Source organism: Odocoileus virginianus, chromosome 11, assembly GCF_023699985.2.
Source record: "Odocoileus virginianus isolate 20LAN1187 ecotype Illinois chromosome 11, Ovbor_1.2, whole genome shotgun sequence".
Lineage (NCBI taxonomy): Eukaryota > Metazoa > Chordata > Mammalia > Artiodactyla > Cervidae > Odocoileus > Odocoileus virginianus.
Genome location: NC_069684.1, coordinates 33,608,079 through 33,635,370, shown reverse-complemented (window position 1 = coordinate 33,635,370; position 27,292 = coordinate 33,608,079). Strand labels below are relative to the sequence as shown.

Sequence of the window (27,292 nt, the reverse complement as noted above, 5' to 3'; positions counted from 1 at the left end):
AACTCTCACATCCATACCTGACTACTGGAAAAAACCATAGTTTGACTAGATGGATCTTTGTCAGCAAAGTAAAATCTCTGCTTTTTAATATGCTATCTAGGTTTGTCATAGCTTTTCTTCCAAGGAGCAAGCGTCTTTAAATTTCTGCAGTCTTTAAATGGCTGCAGTCACCATTGCAGTGATTTTGGAGCCCCAAAATAAAAAAAACAGTGAACATGGGTGGAGTGGATGAATGAATGGGCAGTTTCTCAGTCACTCGTACCCTCTCCAGCACTGCTCTCTTTTTGTTTTATCCATTCATTAATTCTCCCAATGAACTGGAAGCATAGCTTGCATCTCAATAATAACAACAAAAAAAAATGTTTACTGAACTTACACTACATGCCAAGCAATTTGCTAGGTTCTTTCTGCGTTAATTCCATTATAAAAAGAAATAAATCACAATAATATCTACCCTGAATTGAGCATCTACTGTGGACAGGGCACTGGGCAGTGGTTCTCAAAGTGTGGTCCAAGTCACGGTATAATCACTTGGAAATATGTCAGAATGCACACCTCCTTGCTAGGCTAATGATGAATCAGAGATTCTGAGGGGGGAGGGCGGGGCTCAGATCTGTGTTCTATCATCTAGGGAAATTGATCCTGGGAATTTGAGGCTCATTGGTCTAGAGATTACATCTCTCATCTCTCAATGACCTTTGAGGCAGCATTATTGTCCCATGTTATTTACGTGAGAATCAAGACTCAAGAAAGTTATGTCACTTGCTCAAGGTCATAGAGCAGAAAAGTGGGAGTGGGGAGGGGTTGTAGTGGTCTGCTGGGCCATCTGCCTCCCATGGGTCTTCCCAGCTTGCATCCCTCCCAGACCAAGGAATGGCTGGACGGTTCAATATGGGTGGAGAAGGGAGGGCAATGCCTATCAGAAGGTCAGGGGTTCCTTCCACTGGCTTCACTTCCTAGAGAGATGGGTTCGGATTTCCTGGGGGCTGGTGAGTGTGCAGGAAACCCAGACTGCCCCTGAGGCTGGGCCAGGTGCTGTCCTCCCACTGCCCGCCCTGCTGTCTCCTGCCCTCTCTGACTCTGGAGGGGGCTGGTTTTCTCAGAAGGGCCAGGTGGGCTGGGGGTGGGGAGAGGACAGAAGTTCTAAAGCCTCTGGCTCTTCCTTCAAGATCATCCTCACCTGGGATCAGGCCAGGTGGGCAGCAGGGTGGGGATGTGCAGCCCAGAGCTGACTGTGTCACCCAGACCAGGACAGAGGAAGCCTGCCTTGGGCTCCCAGCGGCGGGGCAGGAAGCGGGAAGCAGGGCCTGCTGTGCACCTGCTCTTGGAAGAGAGGGAGGGGGCCCGTGCAAGGAGAACATCTCAGCACCAGGACCTAGACGGCTGGGGCTCCTGGAGGGGTGCCTGGCCTCGTTCATTGCAGCCCACTGGAATGTTGCTGCACAGTCGCTAAGTCATGTCTGACTCTTTGCAACCCCATGGACAGAAGCATGCCAGGCTTCTCTGTTCTTCACCATCTCCCAGAGCTTGCTCAAACTCATGTCCGTCGAGTCAGTGATGCCGTCTGACCATCTCATCCTCTGTCGTCTCCTTCTCATCCTGCGCTCATTCTTTCCCAGCATCAGGGTCTTTTCCAGTGAGTCAGCTCTTCGCATCAGGTGACCAAAGTATGGGAGCTTCAGCTTCAGCATCAGTCCTTCCAATGAATATTCAGGGCTGATTTCCTGTAGGATTAACTGGTTTGATCTGCTTGCTGTCCAAGGGACTCTCAAGAATCTTCTCCAGCACCACAATTTGATGCATCAATTCTTCAGCGCTCAGCCTTCTTTATGGTCCAGCTCTCACATCTGTACAGGACTACTTGGAAAAACCACAGCTTTGACAATACTGATCTTTGTTGATGAGTTTCGGGGAAATTTCTATGAAAGACAGGGAGCCCGAACTCTTTCTGGAAAATGTGGGATTTATGGGGGCAGCATTTGTCTCCTTGCTTGGATTTCTAGTCACTGGGGGTGGGGTGGGGTGGAGAAGGGATCCCTGGAGTCACAGGAGGGGGTGGCGTGTAGGGGTAAGGGTCCAGGGGTAGCCGTCTTGGTTGTATGAAGAAGTCTCAAACATTTCTTCTCACTGTGGGGACCCTGGGCAATGGTGGAAATTTCCTGAAGGGCCAGGAAAACCTGTGAGCTCAGTGCCCAGCCAGTTGTACACAAAGGAAGGGCTGGGATTCAGGAACGTCCAGAATCTGTGGGATGCAGGTCGGCAGGACCATGCTGGCCGGGGGGTAGTGGGCCCCAGTGGCTGCAGCTCTTTTCCTAAATGCATGTGATCTTGGGCAGATCTTTGATTCCTCTTGGCCTCAGTTTTATTGTCTGTAAAATCGGTGCCTCTCATGGGTTCACCTGATGGCACGTCTCTGTTCCCCACGGGACTTGAAGACAAAAACAGGCCCCCACACCCTGCATTCTGATTGTGTGGCATCCACAGGAGGTCTGAGCAGGACAGGGTTGATGGCCCTGAGTGAGGTGACCATTTCTTCTCTGAAATGTCATGCCTGGAACACTTTGGAAAAGAATTAGAGAAGTACTCTGGAAGTCCCCTCACCCCACAGTGGCGCTTGGACCTGGGGAGAGCAACTGCCTGCCCACCTTTGCTCTGTGGGGCAGTAACTTCTGGAAGGATAACTGGAGCTTGGGTTGCCATGGCAACAGCAAAGATGGCACCTGCTGGGATGGATATTTGGCCTTCTTTACATAGGAGGAGATTGCTTGGTGCTATGGTGAGCAGGTGACAAGTGGCATGTTGGTGACAAAGAAAATCCTCCCTCCTCTTGATAGAGGCTTATGAGGAGGACCTTTCTCCTGGCCACCATCAACCTGGGCTCATTCAATTCCCGCCCAGGGACTCAACTCTCCATAAAGACCCCAGAGGCGACCGTTTAACTGCTGTCCTAACAGGTCACCTTGGAGACCAAAACGGGCACTGTGATAATTTGTCTGGACAATGGTGTCCCCTGGAGGCTCCCAGGCAACCCAGAAAAGTGGTCATCCCACAGAAGAACCACGTGACAGAGGTGGGTGGGAGAGGGGCCCCCACGTGCCTCTCAGGGCTTGAATGAGCCCGTTCAGATGCCTCCCAGTTGTTGACACTAGAAGGCTGTCTCTATGGCAACAAGGTCAATGGGAAATGGCAGCCGTGTTGGTTTAATTTTCACTGTACTCTTGTTGACAGGAATAAAGGCCCAGCTTCTGATTTCTTGGTTCAACTGGATAAAATTTTCATTAGATTTAACTGCTCGTATCCAGACACCCACATACGATTCAATTTGCCCATCTCACCCTCAATTCTCATTCTCCTATGGTTCCTGAGGACAACATTTTCAGAAATCTCATCTTGAGAGGTGTGGACGCTGAGCAGGGCAGGGACTGGATGGCATATGTGTGTGGGGACACATGGGCTGTGTCCCAAGTGAGTTTGTAATTCCTGGTTCTGAATGTTTGGGGACATGGGGCACAAGATCTGCCCCCCAAGCTTTTACCACTTTCTACCAGGAGGCATTGGCTGTGTTCCGACAGTGCACAAGTCCAGAGAAAGGCAGAGGGTCTGGGGACTTCTTCCAGGGGGGAGGGAACTCGGGTGGTGGGTAGGGAGCTGGTTTGGGTTGCTCAGGCATCACAGCAGGAGATTCAGGCCACGGGGGGAATGGGGCTTCCTCTATATCCGCACTTGACCTCACAGGCAATCTCCTAGGGGCTCTGCGACATTAAAAAGTGGCCTTGGCTGAGTGTTTCTGTGCTGGCCCCGCTAACTGGGCCAAGGATATGCATCGTGGAGCAATTCAAGGCTCGGAGAATCTCCTGACTTGCTAAGTGGTATTGTTGCCGAGATGGGGAATTCTTTGTGCTATAGTGAGAGCGTGAATGCCCTTGAGGTTCTCTGATTGTCTAGTGATATTGAATGGAAACCCTATTTGGCAAGGGGAGAGGAAGCTTGAGATTTTCTCCTTCACCAGGGAACCATGTGGGCCCTGAATCTTCTTTTCTTTTGGGCTCAACTGCACCGTCTTGTCCCAGGCTCTGCCCAGGGGCAGAGGTGGTGGGAGGGACTGGCCGTCCACCAGCCCCTCCAGGCCACTAGCAGTGGGGGCAGGGACCAGGTGGCATTCTGTATGGTTTCCATCTTTCTTTTGGAAGACCCTGGGCTCAGATGCCTCCTCCGTGTGCCCAGACATGGTGCCTGCAGGGAGGCAGGCGCCCTAGAAAGGGGGTAGCTGCCCCTGGCTCTTAACAATGTGGGCCAGAACCTTCAATCTTCAAAGAGAAGTTGAAAATCTGGGGACTAAAATGCTGGCAACAAATTCTAAGTTGAACGAAATCACCCCCCGGCTACAGCAGGGCTATGTCAGTTCTAGGAGGCAGTCAGGCACCCCCCAACACCACCACAGAGAGGCCCCCATCAAAGCTCATGGAATCAGTGGGTGGCAGAGCTGGAATTGGGGGAATTCTGTAGAAGCAGAGGGGGTGCATGGCGCCCAAGTGGCCTTGAAAGGCGAGTAGCCAGGGAGAGACAGGAAATCAAAAGAGCCATTTCTCTTAGTGCTCCGGGTTGGGGGCCAAATCAGCTAAATAAAATTTAGCCTGAGAGAGAAAGGCATATTTGCAAAACCACCTGGATCCTCCCAGCAGAGCAGAAGAAGAAAGTAAGCCCGTTTTAAAATCAGCCTATCCTATTAAGTGAAGTAAGCCAGACAGAGAAAGACAAATATCATATGGCATAGCTTATCTGTGGAATGTTAAAAAGAAAAGATACAAATGAACTTATTTACAAAACAGAGATTCACAGACACAGAAAACAAACTTATGGTTACCAGTTGTTCTTTAGTTGCTAAGTTTTATCCGACTCTTTTGCAACCCCACGGACTGTAGCCCACCAGGCTGCTCTGTCCATGGAATTTCCCAGGCAAGAATACCACGGGTTGCCATTTCCTTCTCCAGGGGATCTTCCCTACCCAGGGATCAAACTTGTGTCTCCTGCATTGGCAGGTGGATTCTTTACCACTGAGCCACCTGGGAAGCCCATGGTTACCAAAGGGAGGGATAAATTAGGAGTTTGGGGATTAACATATACATACTGCTATGTGTAATAGCACAATTTACTCAGTATTTTGTAATAATCTGTAATGCAAAAGAATGAAATACACACACACACAAACATATTTATGTAACTATATCTATTGTTGTTCAGTCACTTAGCTGTGTCTTGTCTTTGTGACCCCACGGACAACAGCACACCAGGCTCCTCTGACCATCACTATCTCCTGGAGTTTGCTCAAATTCACGTCCACTGAGTTGGTGATGATATCTGTATATTTATTTGTGTGTGTGTGTTTAGTTTCTCAGTCTTGTCTGACTCTTGGTGACCCCATGGACTGTAGTCTGCCAGGCTCATCTGTCCATGGGATTCTCCAGGCAAGAATACTGGAGTAGGTAGCCATTCCTTTCTCCAGGGGATCTTCCTGACCCAGGGGTCAAACCCTGGTCTCCTGCATTGCAGGCAGATTCTTTACTGTCTGAGCCACCAGAGAAGCCCCTGTATCCAAAGCCACCAGGGAAGATATCAATGTTGTTGCTGCTTAGTTGCTTCAGTCGTGTCTGACTCTGTGCGACCCTATGGGCTGCAGCCTGCCAGGCTCCTCTGTCCACGGGATTCTCTAGGTAGGAGTATTGTAGTGGGTTGCCATGTCTTCCTTCAGGGGATCTTCCTGACCCAGGAATCAAACCCAGATCTCCTGCATTGCAGACAGATTCTTTACTGCTGAGCCACCACAAGAGCTGAAAGATATCTGTATCTGTTATATCTATATCTATATCTATATATCTCCATCTAAGTCACTGTGCTCCAATACTTTGACCACCTGATGCAAAGAACTGACTCTTTGGAAAAGACTCTGATGCTGGGAAAGATTGAAGGCAGGAGAAGGGATGACAGAAGTTGAGATGGTTGGATGGCATCACTGACTCCATGAACATGAGTTTGAGTAAGCTCTGGTGATGGACAGGGAAGCCTAGTGTGCTGCAGTCCATGGGGTCGCAAAGAGTCGGACACGACTGAGTGACTGAACTGAAATGAACTGAAGTCACCATGCTATACACCTAAAACTAACATGTCACTTGTAAATCAAATTATACTTCAATTAAAAAAATATCAGCCTTATGTCTCTCCTGTCTCTCCATTGCCTGCTCTCCATCATGCCAGGCTGGGAGGTGCCAGAAGGCATTCCGGTGGAGAATAGTGAATGTAAGGAGACCCATCCTGCCAGCTCCTCATCTCAGCAGCTCCTAACCACAGGGACAAGCAAGGATGGGCAGGGCAATCCTCCCCTGGTTCTGCTGCACTGAACCATTCCCCCTGTGAACCACTGAACCGCTCCCCCAGTAACTCTAAATCCAGCCGACACAGGCAGGGAGGGGGAAGAGCCTCTGGGTCTTGCAGACTCTGTGCACGGATGAATGCCTCTGCACTTAGGACAGAGCCTAGGTCCTGGGCCCGGGGCCCCCCAAGGGGACACAGATGTGCTCCTCTTTATGGTATCCTAGGGTTTCTCATCAATAGGGACCTAGTAAAAGGACAAAGTAGGTCACTAAACAGTTAACTCTACTAGGGGATTATAAGAAGAGAAAAAAGTATGAGAGACCCCTGTAAGTTAATCACTCAAGAAAACAGGTTTGCTTACCCACAAGACCAAGCAGGGTTGCTTAGCAATAAAATTCATGCAGCAGAAGGAGGAAACATGCCCCCCCCAAATAATAAAACAATGGTGGCCTGAGACCCACATCCGCTCAGTGAGCTCAGTAAGTTAATGACCCCTAGGACATGTTCTCTGTCCACATAAAAAACAATAATTTGTGGAAAGATGACATTTCACAGTAAAGACCCTCATTGTACTGAGACCTGAAATAATTTTTCCATAGTGTCATGCTTGATGTGTGTGGGGACATGTCAGGCTTGATGGTGTGGGGACAAGAAAATTCTCCTGCCCAACCCGGAGGAGGAGCTTGATGTGTACTCAAAAACGAGGAAGAAGGTGGTCTTCATCTTCTCTCCCTCCTCACTTTTCCTTTGATTATAAAACTGCAGACCAGTAAGATTTTAGAGTAGCTCCCTCTTGCCTGCCCGCTTGTAAGCCTCATGAGCGTTCTATTCTAATAAGTCACTTCTTATCTATCACGTTGCCTCTCACTGAATTCCTTCTGTGCCGAGACATAAAGGATTGGAGCTCCTTGGAGCCCTCTGAAACACCATTTAACAGTTTCAGAATGACTTCAAGTCCGTTAAGTGTTTGGCAAGACCCCATTATGTTCTTGGTCCTAACATCTAATTTTCAACCCAAGGAAACTCCTTATGTAGGTACCATGTCTTAACCTAGAGTCTGGAAAGATGTCACGGGGTCCTAAAATAGTCAGAAATGATACACCATGTTCTTTGTGCAAGTTTGAGAGCAGCATTCCCAGGAGCCTCCCTTCTACCTGAATCTGAGAAACAGTTGATACTCAAGGAGGCCCGTGGCTCCACCAAGGGGCCGACCCTGATCTCTGTGGCAGGGCTCCTTGGCTGACCTCTTACCAGAAACTGTGTTAGACTGGAATCTTGCAAGAAGCAGGACTTGCTCCTTAGAAAATAAATGTTCCCAGGGCCCAGTCCCGACCTGTGGAATTAGAATGTCTTGGGGGCAGGGGTGGGGGTAGGGTACAGGAGTCAGCCTTCCAGCAACCTGCCCCAGAGGTTCTGATGGGGACCACTGTTCCTAGCACCGAGACAATGTCTGTGCCCAAGCTTTATGGGCCACAGATGACTGGCAGGGATAGGGTGGTGGGGTTGAGGGCTGAGAGGGAGGGAAGTAAACTCCGCTGAGCCCCGTTGTTCCAGCCTCACCCCAACCCACAGAACAGGTCCCTGACACCGGGTCCACGGGCACGCGTGCATCATGGCCCCTGCCTGCCCCAGGCTGGGGAGCAGGGCTCCTCCAGGGAGCTTGCATCTGAGCTGCTCTGCTGCTTCAGGCCACCAGGTGGCGCTAGTCGACCAAGAACCGGTTTGCTGTGGGGGCCCAGAAAGGAAAGCCTTTGTTGATTTTACTTCCTGATGTTCTATAATCACCAGGATTACAATCTAAGCAAAAAAGCAAAACAAATAAACACCACCCCTCTTACTGGGTCTTTGGTCTTTGTCTGTAAAATGATGAGAAAACAACAGACGCCTTGACTATACAACCCGAGGGTTGGTGTTACAGTAGTGAGGTCTCCCTGGGCAGAGGGAGGAAAGGGTGGGGGCTCTGAAGACCCAGGAAGTTCACTGTTGGTTTAACCTGCAGGGCAAGGAGCTCCTGGTAGAGGCCCCTGAGGACCAGCTTCTGCTGTTTCCAGTCTCTGATGCAGCAGCCCCATCTCAGCACGGGGGTGCCTGTCTCCAACTGCCTACCTTTGCTGGGTCCTTGTGGCCTGCTGTCCTGGCCTCACTGCTGCACAGAGGCTAGGAATGCATGTGAGGGGCTGAGGAGACCCCAACAGGCGGAAGGTGCCCAGGGACCAAAGGTGGTGGGGGTAATTGAGGATTGATTGTGGACAGCTAGGAGGGCTTATTTGATCTGCACACTCAACATGGCCTCCACCCTCAATGCCAATATGGCCTCCACCTCTCTCTACACACAACATGGCCTCCACTCCTCTCCACACTCAACATGGGCTCCAGCCACTATCAAAATGGTCTTCCATCACCTAATACTTGACATGCCCTCTGCCCACTTACACTCAACATGACTTCCACTCCCTACACTGAATATGGATGGCCTCCACTCTCTTCACACTCAACATGGCCTCCATTCTCACTGCCAACATGGTCTCCACCCTCTCCACTCTCACCATGGCCTGCACCCTCACTATCAACATGGCCTCCACCCTCACTGCCAACATGGCCTCCACCCCTTTCCACACTCAACATGGGCTCCACCCACTATCAAAATGGTCTTCTGTCACTTAATACTTGACATGGCCTCTGCCCACCTACACTCAACATGGCTTCCACTCCCTACACTGATATGGGTGGCCTCCACCCTCTCCACACTCAACGTGGCCTCCATTCTCACTGCCAACATGGTCTCCACACTCAACACGGTCTCCACCCTCTCCACACTCAACGTGACCTCCACTATCACTGCCAACATGGTCTCCACCCTCACTGCCAACATGGTCTCCACCCCTCTCCACACTCACCATGGCCTTCACCCTCACTGCCAACATGGTCTCCACCCTCACTGCCAACATGGTCTCCACCCCTCTCCACACTCACCATGGCCTTCACCCTCACTGCTAACATGGCCTCCACCTTCACTGCCAACATGGCCTCCACCCCTCTCCACACTCGCCCATGGCCTCCAATCCTACTGTCAACATGGACTTTATCACTTCATTCTTGACATAACTTTCTCCCTCACACTCAACATGACTTCCTCAACATGTCCTTCACTCCCTTATACTCAATGTGACTTCTGCCTCCTCTTCATTGAGCATGACCTTTACTACCTCATACTCAACAGGCCTCAATCCCCATCCTTAACATGGCCTCCTACCTTTATGCTCACATGACCACTGTCACCTCAGACTCTGCATGCTTTCTGTCACTTCATACTTACTGTGCCCTTAAAGCCTCAAGCGTGACATCACCTCAGCATCACACCCATGTGCGCTGTTTGTTTCCTCCTTTGTGCTGTCCCACCCAGCCTCCCTGCCTCCTGCCCGTCCCACGTCTTCATCCAGGCTGGGTGACAGGAAGCTTCCTGACTGTCCCTGCCCCAGGTTCTCTGAACGTCTGGGTACTTGAAGGCAGAACCGTCGACTCTGCTTCGGCCTGCTCAGCTGGTCCAGCCTCTTGGACTTGCCTTCCTGAAGGCGGGGCCTCGGCGTTCCCCCGGGCAGCTTTCCCCCCAGGGTTGGGCTCAGGGCAGAGGTTCTAAAAGCCTGTTCTGGGCTGGTGTTGGTGGCGCAGCAGTCGCTGAGGGACCATCAGCTGGTCTTGCAGAAGGCTTAGCAGGGGTTGAGTGCTGAGCACTCACCCTTATCCTGAGTCTTCAGGAAAAGGGACAGGCTTCCTCCTCTGGATGCAGCCCTGATGCCTACATTCCGTTGTGGTTTGATGGCCGTGGGGCTGCAGGGTAGAGGCCATGGCCCTTCCTGCCCTGAGGAGGACAGTGCTGCTCAGAGCTGGGGTGACCTGTGCAAGGCCCCTCGCTGTCAGGGGAGGAGCAGGGCAGGATCCACCCCCAGCCCCAGGTCTGTCCTTCTGCACATCCTCCCCTCACCCTCACTGCCGCCTCACCCACTTTCAGGGGGTGGGTGTGGGATGGTCATGTGCTCGCCCTGGCCCAGATGGTGCCGGTATCTCCCCCTGAGGGCTGGTGGTCTTTGTTTCCAGCCCCAGAGGCAAGGTGGTGGTGGTGCTGATGGAAGGCTCGTGGAGAAAACCGTGTGGCTAGAAGGACTAGAGAACCAAGCACTGCCCCTGCTGTCCCACGAGCGTGTCCCTGAGTGCGAACCTGTGGGTGGTGAGGGCAGCTGTGTGTGCACCTGTGCACTCAGGAGTGTGTGGACATTTGTGTGGGTGCTCCTGTTTTGTCCACCCAGTGCTACTGAGACCTGGGAACCCCTGAGCAATGACAGAGGGGCTCCAGGAAGGCAGTGGGAGCAAAGTCAAGCCCAGAGGTGGCTGGTGGGGCTTCCAGATGGCCTCTGGAGCCAGGCAGGCCTGTGGGAAGGCCCAAGGTTGCTGGGCAATGCAGGGCTACCTGGCCAGCTAGGGTGCTCCAAGAGGAGCCCTGAGTGGGGACAGCTGGGGCCAGGGCTGAGACCAAAGCTTAGAGCTCCTGCCTTTATCCCTCACTCTGGATGGAACAACCTTGCCACCTGCTAGCTGGGAAGTGACTGGCATGCCTATCCCCTCCCAGGCTGCCAAGGAATGGGGCAGGGCAGAATGCCATGGCGCTCAGAGGTGAGGGTCCACTCCAAGGGGAGTGGCTCCATCTGGCTTCCTGAGGCTGGAGGGTCTGGGCCAGCCAAGGATCACTGAGCAAGTTTCCTGCCAGGCTGGCGGGACTGAGGCGCAGGGCTCATCTGACCCGTCATTGTTGCCACTTAAGGTTCACCTAGAGGGGGCCGACCCCACCTGCCCAGCCCCGCTTGGATTATGGCAGTTTGGGGGCCAAAGCGAGTGCTCTCTCAGATCAGCAGCACTGCAACAGACCCTGGAGTCTGCAGGATGAGACCTGCTGACTTTTAGATCATGTTCACTTGAGTTCTAAAAACTCCAACCCTCAGACAGAACCCAGGGCAGCCATCCTCAGGCCTTGAGTTGAGCTGAGCCAAGTGGTTCTCAGCTGAGGCCTTACAAGAGGCACCCTGGCTGTCCTGAAGGACTCAGTACAGAACTGAGAACCTTATTCCCAGAGGAAGTGAGGATATTAGTACTTAGAAAAGACTTCACTTCCCAGACTCCCTTGCCAATGAGGGGGGGACTCTACCACTGAATTCTAGCCAATGACATATGAGTAGAAGCATTGTATGCCACTTCCGGTCCCTGTCTTTAAAGTTAAGAAAGTTGCTCTCCAACTTATCTTCTTCTTTTCCCACTGGTTGGAATGCAGTTATGATGGTAGGAGCTGGAGCAGCTATCATGGAGCCACATGAAAGATGGCAACACCCTAGGAATGGCAGAGCAACCAGCTGGAAAAACCCAGGGTGGCTGATCTGATTCCTGTCCCTGTGAGGCTGCCCTATCAACCCTGAATTGCTCTGTGCAAAAGAAATAAGATTTAAGCCACTGTTCCTTCTGTCTTCATCACAGAAGCAGGACCCATATTCTAAATACTGCTGCAGGGATTGAAAAAGACAGAAAGCATCCTTGGAAACGTACTGGGAATTCCTATCAGGTATCTGAATATTTTCTCTCTCTCTCTCTATTTTTTTTAAATCTGGAGGAGGCATCTTTCAGTTTGCAAATGAAGGAAAATCCCCATGCGACAAAAGGTCACCACTGCAAGAGTCAAGGTGGGGTTCTTGGAGTCAGTCTGGCACAGAAGCTGGGGTCTGTGAGGTCCTCCCACCCATCTTCAACAGGTGAGGCAGAGGCTGAGGAGCAGTTTCACTTCACCCCCGATAAGCACAACATTTTGATTAAACCACTGACAGCTCTGCTGTAGGGCAGGGAAATTTGGAAACATCAGGAAATCAAACTGTGAAGTCTTTGAAGGAATGTGATTTATGTGAAAATGTGATGAAGCTAATGTGTTTGGCTCCGGCGTTGGGTGGCATGCCGGATTCTGGAACCAAATCTGATGCCTTCCTGGCTCACAGCACACACCTCTGCTTTCCCCGAACACGGGGAGCTGGTGCCCTGTGTGTGTGTTCCAAGCCCGATCGGCATGTAAAGATTTTATTGGAGCCATATTTCCTGGGCCGTGTTTCCAGGCTGTGCATGTGTAACCAGAGCCACGCACGCACGCACGCACGCAGATATACACCCCCTGAGAGACTGCACCGTGCTGCTCCCAGCCCCGGACACCACAGAGCCAAGTGTGATTAGATTTATGGGGAGTTTGCTCTAGTTTAACATAATTTCCAAGATGCACTGCAGACTTTTGAAAAGGTGTTCATAGTTCCCTCCAGTTAGGTATCAGAGTTGGACCAAGGTCTGGTTTCCAACCCCTGGAGTTCATGGCTTAACTCCCTCCCCTGCTGTGGGGATATGCACTCCTATCGGGCTCCTGTGGGTGAGAAGGTGACTTTTCTGGGGAAGAGCTCCTTCTGAGGATGGGGGATGTTGTGAGGAGGTAGAGACAATGAGGAGAGAAGGAAGCAGCTCAAACAAGAGAATGGGGAAGGAACTGGGGTGATGGAGTGACTTACAGGAAAGGGCCCTCTGTATGTGTGAGATACACTGGAAGGGCCCAGGCTGGAGCCTCTGACCATGGTGACCACCTCGAAATGTGTCTCTTTCCTTGGGAACATCCCCTTGGCTAATCTCTGGCTAACTCGGTCTCTGGAACCTCCCAGGACATGGGATGTAATAGGGGCCTCAACGCCTTGGACCTGGGTCTGCAGAAACCCAGGAGCCAAGCCCAGCCCCGCAGAGCTGGCTGGGTGATGCTGGACTTCGTAGAGAGAACACTGGACTCTTTTTCTCACTTTACAGAAAGGGAACTGGGGTGCAGTGAGGGTGGGTGATGGGCTTGAAGTCACACAGTGGAGCAGTCACGGAACCAGCACACCCCACTCTGAATGCCCAGCTCTCACTCAACTAGCCTGACTGGGTGGCGCCAGTGCCCAGGGTTATCCGAGTCCTTGCTGCTGCCCAGCCAAGGCTCTGCCAAAGAGGAAGTGTGGGCAGCCCTGGGGAGGAAACCCAAGGCCAAGGGCAAGCCCTACACGTTTAGACACCACTGAATGGAAGGGGTGGGTGGGCAGAGCTCAGAGTGGGACCCCTGGCACCATTACCTCACCCTCCACCCGGCCCAGCCTGGCCGCGGAGGGTGCCACTGGGCAGCTCTGGCTCCCAGGGCCTGGCCACTGGGGTCTTCGTCAGGTACTCAGGTTCCTGTGGGCAGTGGATCAAGCTGGGTCCAGGCACACTCATTCAGCGCCCCACAGATATTAGAGAGAGCCTTGCATGTGCCAGTATAGTGGGGGGCCCTGAGGAACAGCAGACAGGAAGTACCCATGGGAATGAGCTGGGATGTCTCCCAAGCTTCCAGGTACTCTGCAGAGCTTTGCGGAGGCTCGTGTGGCCCCTTCCAGTTAACTGTGGGAGACTGGCTTCAGTCTGGTGTCTCCCTGAGAGGTCTCAGGAGGCTCGGGGTGCTGGGGCTGTGAGGTCCAGCCTGGGTGGTCTGGGATGGTCAATGGAAGAGGCACTGTTTGGGCTGAGGTGGAAGGAGGAGATGGGTGAGCAGGTGAGGGTAGAGGAGAGCCAGGCAGAGGAGGGTTGAGAGACCGCAGTTCCCGTGGAGGGACCCCTGGCTGGGAGCCCAGGAGGGCGGGGGCAGCAGAGTGGGACCTGAGGGTGGATGAGCACCTAGGAGCTTGTGCTCCATCCTGAGGGCACAAGATGGCTTTAACACGATGGGTCTGGTCTGAGTTACCCATCAGGAGGGTTCCACTGGACATAACCCGAGCCTGGAAGACCCTGGGCTTCCTGGCTTTAGTTCCTGGTGGCAGCAGCAAGGGCAGGCTGGCCAGACCCTCACCTCGGGTCCAGGAGGACAGCATGGGGCAACCTCAGTTTTGGGGTCGAGTCCCTGAGGGTGCTGGCCCATTGGCCTACTGGTGTCTACTTCCCTATATAGAGGCTTCCCTGGTAACTCAGATGGTAAAGAATCCACCTGCAATGCAGGAGACCAGGGTTTGACCCTTGGGTTGGGAAGATCCCCTGGAGAAGGGATGGCAACCCACTCCCGTATTCTTGCCTGGAGAATTCCATGGACAGAGGAGCCTGGTGGGCTACAGTCCATGGGGTCACAAAGAGTCGGACACGACTGAGTGACTAACACTTTCACACTTTCCCTGCATAGAATGCTGTCCTTCCTGACTCCACTCTCAACCTGTGGCTGATGGGGGCAGGGGCCATCCTCCTCTGAATACTGAGGGCCTCTTTGGGTGAGCTGGTCACTGCAGGTGCCACCTGGCCATGGCTCAGACACTCAGTGACCCAATACTGTCCCCAGGAAAGGACATTTCACTGGCTCTCTCTACACGCTTCTTCCCTGCAGCTCCACTTCCAAGGGGGCACAGGTTCTCAGGACCCCCTTGACCGGCTCAGTTAGGTCCCATATGGTGACTGGTCTTTGCCCTGAGCCTCTAGAGATCAGTGTTCCAGAACCCAGGGCCCTGTGCTCTGGACAGCTGTCCTCGGGTCTGCTCTCCACGAGCCCTGCCATGCGGGCAGCAGGAGAGGCCGCTGAGAGCCCCCGGCGGCTGCCCGTGGAAACGAGACACCGGCTGCGTCCCGGCTATCTGGACTCACTTGGTGTTTTGCATTCACTGATCTGCACCTGACAGATGCTCCCGAAAGCATCACTCCGCTGACAAAATGAAATCCAGCTCAGCTCCCACCGTCTGTGTGTCACTGCGTCTGGGAGCAGGGCAGGCCCCGTGCCCAGGAGCAGATGGGCTGAAGCCAGAAGGCAGCCAGCCCGTCCTCAGCCCATGGGCCTCTCCCTCCCTGGACTGCCACCATGATCCTGTTTGCAGCCTCCAAGACAGCGGTCGGGGCACTCCCAGCTCTGCTCCTCGCTATAGGTTTTGGGCTCCGGAACCCCCTTTCTCATCTGTAATGCAGGCTGACATCCTGGTCCTGGCTGTGGCTTAGGAAGTCCCCCCACAAGGACTGTGGGCTGAGCGGGGCCCTTGTAAATGCTGAGTTCACTGTCACCTAAGCAGAATGGGGCTCCCACACCTGGGTCTCCACTCCACGGAGGACCTCTGGCCCTGTCTGGGTGATGCCGGCCGGGCCCCAGTGCGCCCTGGCTGGCTGGCCACGCCTACTCACACATGGGCTTCAGCTGCCCAATGAGCTCCTCCTTTGTCCATTTCGCCCACTCCTTCTTGTCGGTGTTGATGGAGCAGAGGATGGGGCCGCAGGGCTTGCCGCAGTCCTCGATGGCCGGCACGTTCAGGTAGTGCACCAGGACGATGTCGGGGTTCTGGGGGAGAGCAGAGACACTTGGCAGCGTGAGGGTGGCTGGGAGCCCGCCCAAGGTCGCCCCACCCAAGGTCACGCCAGCAGGCCCCACGCCGGGCTTTCTCAACCTGGGCACCCCTCACCATTAAACCAGCTCGTTCTCTGTTGTGGGGGCTGCCCTGTGAAATGCAGGATGCCCACCAGTAGTGCCCCTGGAGATCACCTGCCAGAGGCCACGAAGCACTGCCTCCTTCCTCAAAGCTCCAGATTTTGCCCATTGCCCGTTGAGACCCACTGATCTGCATGTGAACAGGTTCATGCATAACTAAAGACCACACGTGCATGCTCAGTGACTCAGTTGTGTCTGACTCTTCAGGACCCCGTGGACTGTAGCCCACCAGGCTCCTCTGTCCATGGAATTTTTCAGGCAAGAGTACTGGAGCGGGTTGCCATTTCCTCCTGCAGGGAATCTTCCCCAACCCAGGGATGGAATCCCCATCTCCTGCATTGGCAGGTGGATTTTTTTACCACTGTGTCACCTGGGAAGATGTAGTTAAGGGACACCTATGAGATAAACTTATCTCCAGCCCCACATCTAGGACCTGTGCCCACAGCTGCCCAGCAGCACCAGCCTCTGTTCTGTGCTCTACATGCATTTCCCCATCACAACTCTCTGAACTCCCCCTGCATGGGCATCACCACCACCCTCCTTCTACGGGGGAAATGGAGTTCCTGGAGATTAACACATAAGCATCATTTTTTTTTTGGCCATCCTGTGTGGCATGTGGAACTTGCCCCACTAGTGATCGAACCCGTGCCCCCTGCAGTGGAAGCATGGTATCTTAACCACTGGGCCACTGGGGAAGTCCAAGGCACCTACTTCTAAGAGTTGGATACCCCTCTGCCCCTCAGCCTGTGGTCTCCCTGCACAAGCATCACCCAGGAAACAGCTGTCACTCAGAGTCTTTGGAAACTCCTCCTAGGAAATCTCTGGATCTTATGAGTGGAAAGAACTCTCTCCTTGAAGATGCTGAAGACACAGTTTTGTCCTCAAATGGTTTTATTGAGGTGGGTCAGCCTCTTCCCATCAGATCCAACTCAAAGTGCCCTCCATTGCTCTCTGCCCATCACAAGTTCTGGTAGCTACTTGCCAAGGGGGCCTTTGTGGGGGCAGCAGCTACACTGCAAAGATCATAGGCCCCTCTGTGGCTTTCAATGACCCCCCATCCCAGAAGGCCAAGCTGTTCATTGCGCCATGTTGGGCCTGATAAGGCTGTTAAGAAAAAGCAGCCATGTCACTGAATAAACCCAGAAAGGCCTCCGACCCCAATCAGAAAGTATTTCTTTGCTTTCCTTTTTTTTTTCAGCCATGTTGTGTGGCACACAGGATCTTAGTTCCCCACCTGGTGATAGAACCTAAGTCCCCTGCAGTGGAAGTGCAGAGTCTTTACCACTGGACCATCAGGGAAGTCCCAGAAAGTATTTCTTGAAGCATCAAGAAACATATAATATATTAAGTACAGCAGGAAGCTATAGAAAAGTCACTTGGAAGACCCCATCCTCTGTTAGTTCCCAGATCCATCTCTTCAACTTTTCCATTCTAATACCCAACAAGAGGAGTCCTGGGTGGGTGGGTATAAAGACCCTCATCATAGAGTAGCTTAAGTCTGTCATCACCTTTTTGGATCTGATCAGAGCAAGAGTAATACATGACTCTGTGACTTGATCGATTCGTTAATAAATAAAGACTCAAGATGACACCAAGACTAGTGCAGGAAGGTACACTGGCATCATTTTAAAAGATTTTCAATAAGGGTTGAAATGCAGAGTTTTTTTCTGGTCAACGCTCAGTTAACCAGGAAATTAAATCAACACGAACAGGAGCTTCTCGTTAATGGCGGCGTTTCTAGATTGCAGTAATCATGCTTCTTAATAATAATGATAATCCCTGACATCGGCACCGCACTTTCTTCTTCTCAAAGCACTTTCCATCCATTATCTCATTTGGTGGCTGTGCAAGCTGGGAAGGCAGGCTGGGCAGGGCAGGGCACCCCTGTCTACAGTGAGGACCCTGAAGCCCAGCGAATTTGTGTGCCCAAAACTGTGTGCCTGGCAACGGACAGAAAATGGGGCTGGAAGCCAAGGTTCTGACTCTGCTTTCAAGTCCTGCTGAGATTTGGTGGCCTCTCTTTGCCCGGTCTAACTGCTTTCCCATTTCCTGTTTTACTTCATCCTTGCAATATGCCCACGAGGCAGGTGGGCTGGCTAGATCTGCCATGCTCGTGGCCTGGATGGGGTAATCCAGAAGGGGAGGAGCCATACACCCGCGTCCCAGCCCTGCCTCCTTCCTACCAACAAGCACGCTGGCCTCCCCAGGCTGGGAGCGCCTGCCTGAGCCTGTGCCTGGCCAGATAGTAGCGCCAGCCGCTGAGCGAGACAGAGTAAGGATCAAAGGGACACAGAGACCCCAGGGCTTCCTCTGATCCCAGCCCCAGGAGCAGGAGCCCGGCCCTGCAGGGAGGAAGCCAGGATGCCAGATGTCTGAGAGATGAAAGGCCCACAACTTCCTGCCCAACTGCCCCACTGAGCACGTCCTGGGTGCTTGGAAAAGCTGTGGGCGGGCAGGTGGGGGCCTGGGGAGCAAAGGGCAACCCTCACCTTGCATCGAAACTCCCAGAACTTGAGTTCCTGCCCTGTGGCACTTGGACTCTCCTAACTCAGGAAGCCCCATCACTTCCTTCTGGGTCCAACTCCATTTCTGCATAACTAGCTTCCACCTACCCTATAAGGACAGGCACAAGGCTTGCCTCCTCCTCCAGGAAGCCCTTCAGGACACCTCACCCTCTGTGCTTCCACCACAGCAAGGTGGAGATTTGGTTTGTGTCTTAATAGTCTGTGTGCCTCTTTATCTGCTCAACAACAGGGACAATGCCTGGGAGCCATCACTGAGTTGGGCAATGCCTGCTGCTCATTTCATGTTTGTAGAATTGCATGAGGCTGACTTTGGATATTCTGTTCTTACTCGTCCCAGACTTGTGTTCAGCTGACACCTGGCTTTAGTTTTCAGTGTCTTCGAAGGGCAGGGCAGCTACTCTGAGCATGGGGTGTTCATAGAAAGCTAAAGGCAAGGCTGGTTCTTAACCTTTTCTGGGTCTAAGGCCCCTGAGAATCTGATGAAGGCTGGGGTTTCCCAGGTGGCTCAGGGGTAAAGAATCTGCCTGCTAATGCAGGAGACCCAGGTTCCATCCCTGGGTCAGGAAGGTCCCCTGGAGAAGGGACTGGCAACCCACATGCAGTATTCTTGCCTGGAGAACCCATGGACGGAGGACCCTGGTGGGTTACAGTCCAGGGATCACAAAGAGTTAGACATGACTGAACGAGTAAGCATGCACACACGTGGCTTCTCTCCTCCCAGCCCCGAAGAATGCCCAAGGTACTTCAACACTGCATTTTAGGAGTTCACACATCCAGTGGTCTGTGGACGCTCTGCCTACCGCCAGTGACGCAAGATCCACCACAGCCCCTTTCAATACACCCAACACGTACATTTCCTTCCTAGGTGCCTCCATTCTAGGCCTTATGCGTCTTGGCGGCCTTGATAGCCTCAGTCCCTGACGGCTGCAAGGAGGCTGGGTTTGGGATTAGGAAAGGCAGAAGCGGGCTACGTCATGGTTTATATCTTTAACACAAATTCCATCCCAGGGCCTGGAGTTCCCACAGCTGAAACTCCTGAGTTGAATTTTAAGTAACGACTTCCTGGCTTGAGGCCGGTTTTAAGACACAGAGTGATTGAGGTATTTTTGGAAATTGGGGGCACACATCACTTCTTGGCAACGCTGCGATTTTATTCATTAGTTGTACATTTTATTGGGTGTTTCTGGCAGAAAAATATATTAGGCGTAGAGCTCCAATGCTTCAGTTTCATGGGGGAGCTCATAACAGTGTCAGATCCTGAATGAGTAGGGAGCTGCCAGCCGGGTGGGGCAGGCTGGCTCCAGGGGACACGACCGAGGACGCACCCCACCAGACCCACCCAGACTCTCGGTCCTAGACCGTTGTGAAGCCAGCCTGCCTTCATCTCCCTGTCCCCACCCCAAGCAGACATCCTCTGAGGGTTCCCCAGGATTTACCACCCAGGTCAGACCTTGCAGGTCTGAGTTCTCATCCAGAGGCTCTGCTCTGGGATACGGAATTTCCATGAAGATGCTACAGGCTGACCCTGCAAGGTGAGAGTGGCCTTTGAAATGACCTCCCTGAGTGTCCAGGAGGCTTTTCTGCTGTTAAAGGCCTGGGGGAGCTCGATGGGGTGGCTGTGGAGGGGAAGCTGAGATTAAGAGAAAATCTGAGAGAAATTTCACAGTATGGATGTTCCTTAAAAAAAACTAAAAATAGAGCCATTATATGATCCTGCAATCCCACTCCTGGGCATATATCCAGAGAAAACTATAACTTGAAGATACATGTGCCTTGATGTTCATAGCAGCACTATTCACAATAGTCAAGACATGGAAGTAACATAAGTGTCCATCCACAGAGGAATGGATAAAGAAGATGTGGTACATATATACAGTGGTATATCATTCAGCCATAAAAAAGAATGAAACAATGCCATTTGCAGCAACATGAATGGACCTAGAGATTCTCATACTGAATGAAATAAGTCAGACAGAGAAAGACAAATAGCATATGATATCACTTATATGTGGAATCTAAAAAAATAACGGTATGAATGAACTTACCTACAAAACAAAAATAGAGGTACAGATGTAGAAAACAAACTTATGGTTACCAGAGAGTCAGAAGGGAGAGAGATAAATTGGGAGATTGGGACTGACATATACACGTTACTATGCAGATGGCTCCAATCCTGTGGCCACCTGCTGTGAAGAGCCAACTCATTGGAAAAGACCCTGATGCTGGAAAAGATTGAAGGCAGGAGGAGGAGGGGGCGACAGAGGATGAGATGGTTGGATGGCATCCCTGACTCAATGGACATGAGTTTGAGCAAACTCCTGGAGAGATGGTGTAGGGCAGGGAAACATGGTGTGCTGCAGTTCATAGGGTCAGATATGACTCAGTGACTGAACAACAACAACAAATGTAGATAACTAATAAACCTGGCGAGCTACTGTCCATGGTCTCACAAAAAGTTGGACATGACTGCGCAACTAACATACGCATACACAAGAAGAACCTATGTTATAGCATAGGGAACTCTATTCAGTAACTCTATAATGGCCTATATGGGGAAAGAAGCTAAAAATGAGTGGATATATGTGTATGTATAACTGATTCACTCTGCTGTATACCTGAGACTAACACAACATTGAACATCAACTATACCCCAGTAAAGAAATTCTCAAAGAAGTTCCAGAACTTTCTGGGAGGAGCCATGAACTAGGAGACCCCCTTCCTCTCTTTTGAGCTCTTTACCTATGAGTGGACAGAGCCCCACTCTTCTGTTGCAGGGGCTATGATGGGGCCTTTGTGAGGTTCAAAGTCCCATCCTGGAGGATCCTGATCGTCTAACTACTAGTTGCCACCAAACCCCAAACCAAACAGAACCCTGGTGTTTTTCTGGAGAGAATGACCAGAGCAAGCTTCTAACAGGCAGTTTACCCACTTACAACGCACACCTTCTCCACTGATCGCCCATCTGTCCAGATTTTCCTCTTATGGATGTCTTGTCCCTTCCTCCTCAGGCCTCACAGCGGTGTCTTTGTCCCCTGGCCCCCTTATCGCCCTCCTCCAGCTTCATGGCCTTCCGCCTGCCATGTTCCGAGGAAGCCTTTATTTCCCCCTCCAGCCCACCTCCCTGCTCTGCTCCCAGCTCGCCTGTCCCATTGCCCATCGAGGGGCCTCGGAATGCTGCCAACTCATGTGACCCAGCCTTATGGCTGCCCTCCCCACACCTGGTCCACCCCAGCTTCACCTGATGACAAATTGCACCACCTCCCTGCAGTGGCCCCAGTTAAAGCCTTTCTCCTCTGTCTCTCCCTCCAACCCACCCATCACCAAGTTCCATCAATTCTCCATCCCCAAGTAAACCTGCCCATCCCCCCACTTGGCCCCACACTCTGCAGACCACCCAGTCAGAGCCCCACCCCCTGCCACATGGACCCTCCGCCTGCATCTCCCCACTTCCTCCCTCCTCTCCTCCCCATCCCTCTTCTGACACTAGCTGGTGGACCCTAGGATTCCAGTACCGGCTCCCTGGCCCGAGAATGAACCCTACCCTTCTGACTTGGTCATGGGGACCCGCTATCGGTTTTCCTTTCCAGTCACTCATGCTCCCCTGGGTCCACCCTGCTCCTGCTGCCTTCATTCTCTCCTGAGCTGTTCTCTCTGACTGATGTGCTCCTCGCCACCCGCGTCTCAGTGCCACCTCCTCTTGGACACTGTATTCAGAGATGCCCCAGACATGCATGGTGCCTCCCTGTCCCTGCCTGGAGCCCTCCTGCCTTCTCATCCTTTATTTTCCTTACTGTGGCACCCACTCCAGTTCATATTTCTGAGCAGTCACAGCTGGGTTTGGCCTGTTTCCTGTTTTCCCACCTGGAAGCGAGAACTCCAGTGGCCAGGCTCCATCTGTTCAGGGTGGGCTCCCAGAGCCCAGAGGGGGGCGCTCTGTCCACCTGCTGAGTGCTGAGGGTGGGGGCTGCTCAGCCGCCCCCAGAGCCCAGGCCCTGCTGGGGAAGGGGGCGGTGCGGGGCAGCTCCCTTCTCCTGGTCTCCCTTCAGCTGGTCTTCAACCCAGCTCCTCCTCAAGTTTTACTGGAAATGAGAGGTTTGGGTTTGCTACAGGCCTACTTCTAGGCTGTGGGCTGGGCCTGCTGGCCACAGAACTGTGGGCTAGAGCTGGTGGAAGAGGGTCTCCTGGGGCCGAGTTAGGGCTTGTCCCCTAAGGCATCTTTGCTAGTCGGAGTCTTTCACCTGAGCTGGGGGGACAAACGGAACCTGCCCCAGGAGGGGTTGTGAGAATGTTCCGCAGAAAGCATGTGGGGCTAAAGTGAAATCGGCTCCTCAGCTGCAGGACTTGTCAGAACCTTGGGGATACCCTGCCTAGGAGGATCTCTGGGTGGGCCTTGTACGGGCAGGATTTCCAAGCTTATTTGACCATGAACCTGACCACCTCTTGGGACCCAAGTGTTTCCTGGAACACAGTTTGGGAGCCACTGATAGAGTTCAAAGTCAAGGGAAAGCACCATTAACTGGTACTGGAAGGCAGGGGCCCTCTGTAGTTTCTGGGTACCTTCCCCCTGGGGCCCATCCCTGGCCTGGCCTGAGGCTCACCAGGCATTTGAACTGCTTACAGGTGACTACCAGGTTTCTAAGGAAAGCTGACCAGCTGGGTGCACTGTCCCCACAGCCCTCCCCTCTCCAGAATGCCCCTTTCCTGGCATCTATGACCACAGCCATCTTTCCTGACCTGGGTACTCCGGGCTGCTGAGGTACCCATGGGCAGACATGGGACTGGGGTGGATTCCCTGCTCTCAGGCTAAGCAGGTGGGGGAGAGGCAGGCAGGAGAAGGGCATTGGACTGGTAGGGGGAAGTAGATTTAATCTTAATTACAGGTGATGGGGATTTCAGGAGGGGAGACTGCTGTGAAAAAGAAAGTACCTCTCATCCTGCTCTTCCACGAGGGTTAATGCTCTAGTGGGGTGTTAGTGGCTGAGGCAGCAGTGGAGGGGGTGGCTGGGTGCCAAAAGTGGCATCAATGATCTAAGTTAATTTGCAATAGCTCTTGCTGCAAACAGGAGAGATCCCCAGACCCTGGTGGCCGGGGCGAGCTGGGTGCGGCAGCCCAGGAGAGCATCAGGTGGGGAACGGCTGCCAGGTGTTTCTCTGCTCGCCCCCACAGGTCCTTTTAGCACAGCCCCCATGAGGGAGAACTGAACTCAGTCCCCCATATTATGGCAGAATGCGGGCCTGGAGGGCTGGACCTCAGGCCAGGGCTGAAGCTGGAAGGGGAGGCGGAGGCAGTGTGGGAGAAGGAGAGAGAAAAGGAAATAGACCAAGGTGCTCAACAGGGATATGAGAAGCCAGGGAGGTGGTAGCCAGGGGGAATGTAGGCCTGGAGGGCTGGACCTCATGGGGCAGGAAGAAGAAGTGAAGGTAGAGTGGGAGAAGGAGAGAGAAAAGGAAATAGACCAAGGTTCTCAACAGAGATGTGAGAAGCAAGGGTAGTGGCAGCCAGTGGGTGGGGGTGGCACAAAGACTGGGGGTTGGGGATGCCAAGCCCACCCCTGGAGAGCTCTGATTTCCAACCTTGAGGTGATGCCCACAGCTCCTGGGACTTCTTGGCTCTGACTGCTCAGGGCTGCGGTGCAGAAGCATGCATCAAGGGCAAACACTTGAGCTGGCTGAGCCCTTGTACCTGCTCCTTAGGCTGGAGGAGATGCGTGTACAAGTGGTCTTAATCTTGTTGGCAGGGAGGTGAGGCAGGTAAGGGGCTCATGAGGGGCCTGACCCACAGCTGATTAGAACGGGCGTTTGTGATCTGTTACTGGTTTGAGATGCAGGTGGGGACGCCTTCCAGTTTGCAGGGGGAAATGGAGCCCTGTGCCTCCTATAGATCAGGGCCGCTCCAGGGTTTGTAGTGCAGGCCCTGGAATTGGCGGAAAGCAGCGCAGTTTCACCAGAGACCCAAGTGGCCTGGAGTGAGAACCTTCGGGAGCTCATATCCTCCTGGCCTTAGCCAGTGGTGGGCCCCAGGTGCCTGGATGCTGAGGGTCCTGCAGCCCCAGCCTGGGCTCCTAGCCTCCGGCTGGGAAGCAGGAGGCGGCTCCCCTTTCTGTGGATTAAGCAGGACGGTGGTGCAAGCAGTGGTTAAAAATGCAAAAAGCTGTTGGTTTTGATAAAGAAAAATGCAGCTGCAACATCTGTTTGACTCTTGTTTGCAGCTTCATCAACGCTAAGTGTTCAATAAATCAGGGTGGCATGGCGTGCCGTTTCTTCAGTGGCTCGGTCATTAATCTCGTGCCAGTTCTCATGAAAAATGAAGGAGAGAGGCCGTGTGATGGTGAAAATGTATACATTACCCAGAAAGTCATAATAGCATGTAATAGTGGCCACATACCTCCCCACTAGGGCTGGGGGGAGGGGGTGGGGGCCGGGACTGAGCGCCACTGGCCTGGGAGGAGCGGGGAGGCAGAGAGCAAGTCTGCAGCGTTTGCGAGTCCATTCGGTGGTTGCATTTGTCGTCCGAGCAGATTCTGAGAGCCCTCTGATCATCAGAGGCAGAGACTTCCCTATACCTGGGTGCTTCACAAACGAAGCTAGGCGCCCATAAAACAGGAGTGCAAAGCCGGCAGAAGAAGGGCAGGATTTATTAGAGAAGGAATAATGATGATACCAGGCAGCTCAGGGCCAGGGGTGTCACCACACTGCAAAGCAGAGAGAAATCCTCTCGCAAGGGCTCCAGCTGCTCTGGGCGGCCTGGCACCTGTCCACTGCCCTGGATAAAGGTATGGGGTGGGACCACTGTCCCCATTAGGTCTCCAGGGGCCTGTCGGCCCCTGCAGCCTGCCAGGCCCTCCTTGTTGTCTTTTCCCTACCTAGGGAAACCCAGGTGTTCCCTTGACTGAGTCCACACTTTACCACCATGTCTGGAGGTGTGCTGGCTGCTTCTTGGGGGGGCAGGACCATGCCTGTACCCCCAGAATTCACCTCCCAATGGACACCTCTATTTGCAAAGATCGCTTTCTAAGTGTCAGCAATGTGTGGGCCATACCTTCAAGCCCCGTGAAGGTCTCGTTATTCACTGCCTTCAACAATCCACAGAAACAGGTGCCATTGTTATGGGTTTGAGGGCTGCAGATGCTCATGCCCAGGACTCTGTGATTCAACCTAGCCGTGAGCTCCATGCCAGTATCACTTTCCCTCCACGGGGGCCCTGGGGCTCCAACGGAGCTTGCCTGACAGCAGGTAGAGGGCTGCGGGACCAGCCTCGATGCCCTGAGCAGCCACAATGAAGACGGTGCTGTACCAGAGCATAAACAGATCCAGGGAGCCTGGCCGGGTCCATGGGGGCGCTGGGAGCTGCTGGCAAGTGGGGGAGTGGGGTGGCTGTGGCTCCATGGGGCACAGCCAAGGCGGCAGAGCCCCTGTCTCAGTGTCAAGGACCTGTGGTGGTCAGATCACCCTATGTGGTCAGGCAGGACTGTAGAGTTGAGGGGGAGGTTGGGGACACCTGGAGCTGAGCACCTGGCAACTGAGGGGGGGACAGAAGCAGGTCCCCAAAGTTGGGGCCTGTTGAAGAAGTCAGAAGAGAAAGGAAGGAGCAGAGCAGGATATGAAAGAAGTGCCCCTGGGGGTCCCTAGTAAAAGGCAAAATCAGCTGTCAGTTGCGGGCTTCCTGGGAGCCAGGCCCACCTCCCCGGCTGGGTACCAGATGCCCTGCTGCAGTCCCGGGGGCAGGGGACACAGAGAACCTCCTTGCTCCTCTGCCAGTGCTCAGTAGGGTGGGGACCTAGAGATGCTTGGGGGCCTCATATGGAGTCTCACCTCCTGCTCCGAGCAGGGAAAAGAGGCTAGCAGCCTTGGGGGAGCTCCCGCGGCCCCTCGGCCAGGCAGCTCTCATTAAGCCCGCACGTGCACCAGAGGGAGTTGGGGGCCTGCAGCCCATCCCTGCTTTGGAGGGAGGCTGGGAGACTTAATTAGTTAATGTGGGTAAAGTGGTCTAAAGATGAAAAACCCTGGGTAACTGCTGAGTGCTGCGGCTGCTGCTGCGGCTGTTACACAATTACCAGAATTTTCCAGTCGTGGGAATACAGTTAAACAATTTCCACCTGGTGTGGGCTTCCAGGAACCCTGCCAGCTTAGGGGATGGCCTGCTTGGTCCTCTTTCACCCACAGGTGATATAGGGAAAACACACAAATTGTGGGAAATCGCACCTGGCGCCGTCTTGACCACCCAGGGACACTGAAGTGGAGAACGCGTTGCTCAGCCTGGGGAGATAAAGATGACTGGCTCAAAGGATGCTGCTGCTCCAGACTTGGTGGAAGCCTCTGAGCAGGTTCTATCCAAAGGCCCCTGGAAGGTCAAGCAATCCTGGAGGATGACGTTGGGAGGAGGTTTTAACTGTGCAGGTGGACCTCGAGGTCCCACCACACCTGTGGGGTGGGATGCGTTGGCACGTTTCTGGATGGACAAATGGAAGCTAGGAGATTTACTCTGGCTCAGGACCAGGCCATGTCTTACTTAAAGTCATTATGATTTGGGGGAAGAAATTCCCAATAACATCTCCACGTTTGCAGATGATGCTAAACTGTCCCGGGTGACAAAGCGCTGCATCATTTGTGATCGGTCGTGAGAGGACTTGTTTAGTGGATGCAAAGTGACATATGGTACCCAATGTGGGGGAAGTGCACGGCCCTGGAAGCTGTTTGAAACTAGTTTTTAATTAAAGAGATGCATTTTGTGCCATTGGGCTTCTCAGGTGGCACTAGTAAAGAACCCACCTGCCACTGCAGGAGACATAAGAGACTCAGGTTCGATCCCTGGGTCAGGAAGATCCCTTGGAGAAGGAAATGGCAACCCATTCCAGTATTCTTGCTTGGAGAATCTGGT

The 27,292-nt window shown here is 53.1% G+C and overlaps 1 protein-coding gene across 12 annotated transcripts in view; it reads right to left on the bottom strand.

The window, feature by feature from the left end:
• Positions 1 to 27,292, bottom strand: part of CAMTA1 (calmodulin binding transcription activator 1) — a 961,599-nt gene that overhangs the window by 106,639 nt on the left and 827,668 nt on the right. For all 12 annotated transcript variants that reach the window (XM_070474225.1, XM_070474228.1, XM_070474227.1 and 9 more), the window contains one exon: positions 15,589 to 15,742. In XM_070474225.1, the coding sequence (XP_070330326.1) occupies positions 15,589 to 15,742 (154 nt within the window). The remainder of the gene's footprint in view (positions 1 to 15,588; positions 15,743 to 27,292) is intronic.